The 7,939-nt window shown below is 40.6% G+C and overlaps 1 protein-coding gene across 1 annotated transcript; it reads left to right on the top strand.

Moving 5' to 3' along the window:
• Positions 1-2,446: 2,446 nt before the first annotated feature.
• Positions 2,447-5,892, top strand: LOC137332027 (heart- and neural crest derivatives-expressed protein 1-like). The gene is made up of 2 exons (XM_067995756.1): positions 2,447-3,018; positions 5,644-5,892. Exons 1-2 carry the CDS (start codon positions 2,527-2,529, stop codon positions 5,740-5,742), a joined length of 591 nt encoding a protein of 196 aa, XP_067851857.1. The 5' UTR covers positions 2,447-2,526; the 3' UTR covers positions 5,743-5,892.
• Positions 5,893-7,939: the final 2,047 nt, after the last annotated feature.

Raw genomic sequence — 7,939 nt, 5'->3', positions numbered from 1 at the left:
CTCCTAATAACTCCTTCTTTGGCTTGTCTGATTACGCTCCTGTGAAGCGCCTTGGGGCATTTCCTACATTAAAGTTGCTATATAAATGCAAGTTGTTATTGCTGTTATATTGGAATGGGGAAGTTAGTACTAAATTAGAATCATAGAATATAGCAGCTTATGCTACCAAAGGAGGCCATTCGTCCCATTGTGTTTGTGTTATCTTTTTGCTAGAGCAATCCAAAATTAATCCCACTGCTCCTCCCTCTTCTTGTGCTCTGTATCTCCCTCTACTCTGTCAAAATCTTTCATAATTTAAAAAAACATATTCAGTCTCCTCTCAGCCTTCTCTTCTCTAGTGGGAATAGTCTGAGTATTCCCAGTCTCTCAAATATAATTTCCCCATTCCTGGCATCATCCTGGTGAATCCATGTTGTATGCTCTCTATGGCTTTAAGGTCCTTTCTATAATGGGACATCCAAAACTGCACACAGCGTTTGAACTGTCACCTAACCATTGCCTTGAAATGTTAGAATTAATTCTGTACTACAATAATGGAATACAACACTGGAGTTAGTATTATTAGAATAGTGGAATAAAATTAGAACAGTGCTAGAATAATAAATACATTGGTACTGTTATATTTGTGGAATAGAGTATTAGTATTAATTTTAGTACTGTAATAGACAAGTGCCAGGCAATGACCATCTCCAACAAGAGAGAGTCTAACTACCTCCCCTTGACATTCAACGGCATTACCATCGCTGAATCCCCCACCATCAACATCCTGGGGGTTGCCATTGACCAGAAACTTAACTGGACCAGCCATATAAATACTGTTGCTACAAGAGCAGGTCAGAGGCTGGGTATTCTGCAGCGAGTGACTCACCTCCTGACTCCCCAAAGCCTTTCCACCATCTACAAGGCACAAGTCAGGAGTGTGATGGAATGCTCTCCACTTGCCTGGATGAGTGCAGCTCCAACAACACTCAAGAAGCTCGACACCATCCAAGACAAAGCAGCCCACTTGACAGCCCATTCACCACCCTAAACATTCACTCCCTTCACCACCGGCGCACAGTGGCTGCAGTGTGCACCATCCACAGGATGCACTGCAGCAACTTGCCAAAGCTTCTTCAACAGCACCTCCCAAACCCGCGACCTCTACCACCTAGAAGGACAAGGGCAGCAGGCACATGGGGACAACACCACCTGCACGTTCCCCTCCAAGTCACACACCATCCCGACTTGGAAATATATCGCCATTCCTTCATCGTCGCTGGGTCAAAATCCTGGAACTCCCTTCCTAACAGCAATGTGGGAGAACCTTCACCACACGGACTGCAGCGGTTCAAGAAGGCGGCTCACCACCACCTTCTCAACGGCAATTAGGGATGGGCAATAAATGCCGGCCTCGCCAGTGACGCCATCTCATGAACGAATAAAAAAAATAAGGAATGCAGTATTAGAATTAATACTATATTAGTATTACTTTATTATGTTTATCATAAATATTTGTATGTATTCACAATGGAAGATGTGACTGCAATAAGTAAAATATAAACTTGAGCTTATCCAAAACTCTGCTGCCCATATCCTAACTCACACCAAGTCCCGTTCACCATCACCCCTGTGCTTGCTGACCTACATTGGCTCCCAGTTCTGCAATGCCTCAATTTTAAAATTTTCATCAGTGTTTTCAAATCTCTCCATGGCCTCACCCCTCCCTTTCTCTAACCTCCTTCAGTCCTATAACCTTCCGAGATCTCTGCGCTCCTCCAATTCTGGCCTATTGCGCATCCCTGATTTTAATCACTCCACCATTGGCGGCCGTGCCTTCAGCTGCCTGGGCCCCAAACTCTGGAATTCCCTCCCTGAACCTCTCCTCCTCTCTCTCCTCCTTAAAACCTACCTCTTTGACCAAACTTTTGGTCACCTGTCCTAATATCTTCTTTTGTAGCTCGGTGTCAAATGTTGTTTGATAATCACTCCTGTGAAGCACCTTGGGACGTTTCACTACGTTAAAGGCGCAAAATAAATAAAAGTTGTTGTTGACTATTACTTTATGCTTTGGTTCGTATGTTTAATATTGTTGGCTTTACCTCCTCTCTTAGTCTGATGTGGTTTGAAAGCGAGTCCAATTGCTTAAAGTAAACTGGCCCTATTCAGTCTCCTCCCCTTCGCCGCTCTTCAGGCTATTGGCTGCGATCCAACACCAGACTATATAAAGCTGTGATTTAAAGGATGAGAAGGGTTAAGTCGTTTCACAGTTCAAAGTAAAGCAAGAGCTGCGGTTTGTACATTGGTAAGACTGGGACTCGCATATTGTAGCATAATCCGAGAGGAAGGCAGTGAACATAAAGTTGGAAGAGATTTCAGTCCGAGTTGGAGGAAAAGAACGAAGCGAAAGGTCAATGGAGATAAGAACATAAGAACATAAGATGAGGCTTCTCAAGATCAGGTAAAAGCGGTTTCAGAAGCTGGAGTTTGGGACTGTGTCTTTAGTGCTGGTATTGCTTATCCCGGACTGAATCTAGATTTGAAATCATGAGTCTAGTTGGAAGTTTCCAACATCACCCTTTAATGCACGAAGGTTTTCCATTTGCACCAAGTAATCGTTGCCACCAGGACCATCCGTTCTTCCAGAGTTGGGTCCTAAATCAGGGCGAGATATCTCCCGAATACTCGGCACAGCCTTCCTACAGCCCGGATTATGGGGTTAACGGAGCGGTGCAGGAGCCCGCCCGCTTTGAAGTTGCTCCAGAGCGGCCAGGAAGGCGGCGAGGCACCGCGGTACCGAAAAAGGAGAGACGTCGGACCGAGAGCATCAACAGTGCGTTCGCCGAGTTAAGAGAATGTATTCCCAATGTCCCGGCCGACACAAAACTATCGAAAATCAAAACGCTGAGGTTGGCCACTAGTTATATTGCATATCTCATGGACACTCTGGCCAAGGACAGTCAGGTTGGAGAGGCGGAAGCTTTCAAAGCAGATCTGAAGAAAATGGACAGCAAGGAAGGAAAACGCAAACGGGAAACAGTAAGGCCATTAAAGAGCTGAGAAATAATCAACAATGTTTATTCAGGCTCTGGGTATTGACTCCTGTTAACGGAAAGTTCAAATAGCTAGGACATGTTTTACTGACTTTAATTCAAACCAGTTTATATCGATTACACGTGTTTGTTAGAGTAAAGTCACAATTAATATTAGCAGGGTTGGATGTTATCGATGAAAGACTCTTGTTTGGTACAATAATTTGTTTTTGGTTTATACCGAATACGCCAATTGTGCGGTTTGTAAATGTGCTCCTAATAATAAATAAACGAACCAAAGTTTGGAGCAAATTTAAGCGGAGTGGGGACAAGATCCAAACTGTAGCGCGATTCCTTCATAAACGGGGAGTCCAACCTGACCAAGGGACCGAATACCTGAAACTAAACAGAAAGCTCTGCTACTTCTATTAATTTGGTAACTTTGAGATATTGGTGGTTTCCATTTAAACTTTACTGCCAATAAACAGCAATGGACCAAAACCAACCAGATTCGCTTTTTTAAAAAAACTACAAACTATGTTCCTAGACTTTTTTGGTTAACTTTTATGAAATTCTTATTGATTTGCTCGTCGTAATTTTTAAACAGGTATTTTACAGTTTGTCGTGTTAAGTGAAAGTAGAGAGAATCCGGGGCAGAAAGCAACGGCTAAACTGAAAATTAACTGTTTAAATTGGCCAACACTCGAAAATCAGAATGAAGCTCTTTCCAAATCACTAACATTTTAATGAAATGTGGTTTTCAATCCTAAAGTGAAATTGAGGGTCGCCGGACTAGACCTTCAAAGAATAAAAGAAATTGTGGAATAACGTGGGTCTCATTGACCCAAAATATATTATTTTCAGATAAAAATATTCGCCGCTTTTTTTCTCAACAAACGAGAACCAAATGTAGCTAAAACCGCCGGTTATACGGGGCTTGCTGGGGCAACAATTTGGTAAACAGAACCATTTATCTCAAATTATTAATGTAAAGATATGAGCAGATAATAAATGGAAATTTACAGGTAAAGATCCAAACTCCAGCTGGATATTAGTCCCCAAATTGTTGTTGTTAATATTTTAAACTCTAGAATCCAGACTGGTTTTGAGTTTATTGCAACTTTTCAAAACTAGTTAATTGTGTATCGGCTGTTCAGATATAATATCCTCCACGAAGAGTTTATTTTAATTTATTTTTAGATCCATTCTCGGTTTTTTAATCCTAACACAACATTTCGATTTATGGACCGAATTATGTTTTTCACTCTCTCCTGTAGTTTGAACCAGACCCTGTTTAAAAACACTTCGAATTAAACAAATCTCCAGCATGATTGCCAGTACGCCGAAATCTTCATCTTACTTGGCAAATAAACTTTCACTAAGGCATATCTGGGTCGTTACGACTCTAATAGAATGTATTTTAGATGTCGGTTTAGATAATAGAATGTATATTAGATATGATTACATAAAATTTACAGCACAGAAACAGGCCATTTGGTCTAACCCGGTGTTTATGCTCGGTACGAGCCTCTTCCGACCTTATTTCATCTCACCCGATTCCTTTCTCCCTCATGTACTTATCTAGCTTCCCCTTAAATGCATCATTTATGTGATTTGTACATAACAATGTATTTTAGGTGTGATTTTTAGACAATATAATTTATTTTAGGTGTGGTTTTAGATAATAGAATGCATTTTAGATGATTTTACTTGTATTTTAGGTATGATTTTAGATAATGTATTTTAGGAGTGATTTTACATGTATTTGGTGTGATTTTACATAATACAATGGATTTTAGATAATGGCCCAGATTTTGCTGTGAAAATAACAGTGAGGCTGACAGCACTCTCCGATATTTATGCACAAATGGGACAGCAACTTCCAGCGATCCGGAGGTGCACAGTTAAACACAAAAATCCGGAAGTTGCTGTCTGAGATGTGTGGCTCCTCCGTAAACTACACGAAAACGGCATCTCGCCGTCTGACTTCCCATTAAAATATATTGTACAGCGTGAAGTTCCTGTACTGAGGTTGGAGATACAGACTAAACTCACTTGTCCATTTCAGTCTAAGCACCCTTTTAATGGCGCGATAAGTCTTAATTATTGCCAAACAACCTCTCTGGCACCGAAAATTAACATTTACAAGTGTGCAGCCTCATTCCTTTAGCTTTTAATTGTTGGTGATGTATAAAAATAAATTTAAATAATTTTTTACTTCTTCCTTCTCAATCCAATCTTTCTTTCCCTCTTTTTCACTTTCTGTACCTGATTTGACATTGAATTCACTCTAACTTACACTTCCTGCCCATTAACCATTCTTCAGTCTGGTTAAGGAGTCACAGTTGCTTGCCCTGTTCACACAGGTCCCAAATGCCCTGTAGAGGGCACAGAGCTGAGTGGATCTCCCGCTGACCGCAACTTGCCGTGGAAAGTCTAATGAACGGCTGGTACCCTTGGTTCCCCGCTCACACAGGAAAATCTGGCCTAATAGTGTATGGTGTGATTTTACATAATGTATTTTAGATAATGTATTAGGTTTGACTTTAGATAACAGAATGAATTTTAGATGTGATTTTTTTTCTAGACTCTTGCACTCAAACCGATATAAACTTTGTTTTATTTGAACCAGAATGAAACCGTAAAGGGCGCCACAAGGAGCAGTGAGAAGAAGATGAAAGGAAGGACGGGTTGGCCGCAGCAAGTCTGGGCTCTGGAACTGAACCAGTGAAAGTGAGATTGCAAATTTGCACAGTTTTGTTCACAGACTCGAAAAGACTGGACTGCGCAACAAACCACTACAGATGTATAAGTGCAATTTTAAATCCGTTTAAGTTAAGGACTATGAAAAGGAAAAAAATAAAATTATTTCTTATCTATATTTGCAGCTATCTTTCATTGTGTAAAATGCACATAACTCAGTAAAAGGAGGTAGTTTATCTTGACTTGCCGGCAAGAAATACTGTCGTGGGATCTGGTATTCTGTACAATGGGGATTGAACGGTGGGAGCGATTCTCATCTCTCGCTACTCGACTCAAATGTATTAAACGGCTTAAATATACCGAGATTTTATTTTCTTCGAGGTAATTCAGTGAGGCGCCCTTAAAATGCTTTACCAGCAATGGGGATTACAAGTTCTGTGGTTTGTTGCCTCGTTCCTCTGCAGATTTCGCACTTCTCCCCTCGTTAATGTGCGATTGAAAACTACTTAAATCAATAATTTACGATACAAACCATCCCGGGATAACGGGGGGGTTAATATGTTAAAATAGTTGGGCTGGTCATACCGTTTGGGCCCGAATTCTACCCTCCCCCCGCCGCGGTTCTTTTACCATTTGTAGAATTTCTAGATTAATATGATGATAAATACACATTAAAATCCATGTGGGAGGGAACCCGTGGCTGAAATGTTGTAATCTGCCATTTCGGGAACGATATATTGATGACTTTCTAGAAGAGTAAAATTCGGATTTCAGAATATTCTCGAGCACCGCCAGGTCCCATAGTGTTTCCTGGAGAGTCATTCCGGCTCACAACCCGGGACCCTGGTATCGGAGGACATTAGGGTCTGTTCAGGAGACAAGGAACATTGAAACAAGCGCTCCGATCACTCAGGGTGACTCACTATATAAATGTTTTATATCATACATGTGCGTAGCCTAGAATTGTAAAGCTGAATAGACTACCTTACTCAGTGTCAATGGTAGTGCCTTTACCCCAGTAAAATCAAATCTAAATTCAGTTAAACCTGGGTCAACAGTTCTTTGAATCACTGCTGTCTATTTCATAGAATCCTAGAATTTGACAGTACAGAGTAAAGCTATTTATCCAACATGCCTGTCCTAGCTCTCGGAGCAGCTATCAACTTAGCTCCAGTCCCTTACCCTTTGCCACTAATCTTTTTTTCCCCTCTTTCAACTATTTATTCATTTCCTTTTAAATGCTATTACCATGGATACTGCTCCCATCACTATTTCTGGCCAGGCAACCCATGCCTTAACAACCATGCACACAAGAAATCTTCTAACATCTCCCTTCACTCTATTGGCAAGGCTTCCCAGCTGCTGGAAATAATTGTCCCCTATTTACTTCATTAAAGCCCTTCATAATTTTGAGTACTTCACCTCTTAGTGTTTTCTTCTTTAATGAAAAGTATCCTAGTTTCTCTAGCCTGTCCTCAACTAAAGCTTCTCACCCTTGATTATGATGTGGAGATGCCGGTGATGGACTGGGGTTGACAATTGTAAACAATTTTACAACACCAAGTTATAGTCCAGCAATTTTATTTTAAATTCACAAGCTTTCGGAGGCTTCCTCCTTCCTCAGGTGAACGTTGTTGGAAATGAAATCCTCGAAATGAAATCGCATTTATAAATCACAGAACAATGCTTGGTGATTACAGACAGTACATATCACCAAAAAAAAATCTCGTTTTTTTGGTGATTGATTTGTATATTCGGAGGCCTTGCAGGTAACACCTCTCTGTCTGCACACTGATTGCCTTGGCAACGGGCAGTTGAAAAAACTGTCTGTAATCACCAAGCATTGTTCTGTGATTTATAAATGCGATTTCATTTTGAGGATTTCACTTCCAACAACGTTCACCTGAGGAAGGAGGAAGCCTCCGAAAGCTTGTGAATTTAAAATAAAATTGCTGGACTATAACTTGGTGTTGTAAAATTGTTTACAATTGTCACCCTTGATTATGATAGTGAATCTCTTCTGTACGCTCTCTGTGGACTTAACATCCATTGTAAGGGCACCTAAATCTGGAAAACAGCATTTTAACTACAGTCTAACCAATGATAACTAGGTTTAGTACTACCTCTTTGTTTTTGCACTCCATCTCCCAATTAATAAAACCTAGAATCTGATTTTTTACAGCTTTGTCAACTTTTCCTCCCATTTTTAAAAGATTTATATACCT

This window comes from Heptranchias perlo, chromosome 14 (assembly GCF_035084215.1).
Source record: "Heptranchias perlo isolate sHepPer1 chromosome 14, sHepPer1.hap1, whole genome shotgun sequence".
NCBI lineage: Eukaryota > Metazoa > Chordata > Chondrichthyes > Hexanchiformes > Hexanchidae > Heptranchias > Heptranchias perlo.
Note: the sequence above shows the minus strand (reverse complement) of the source record. Positions and strands in the feature narration are given on the sequence as shown.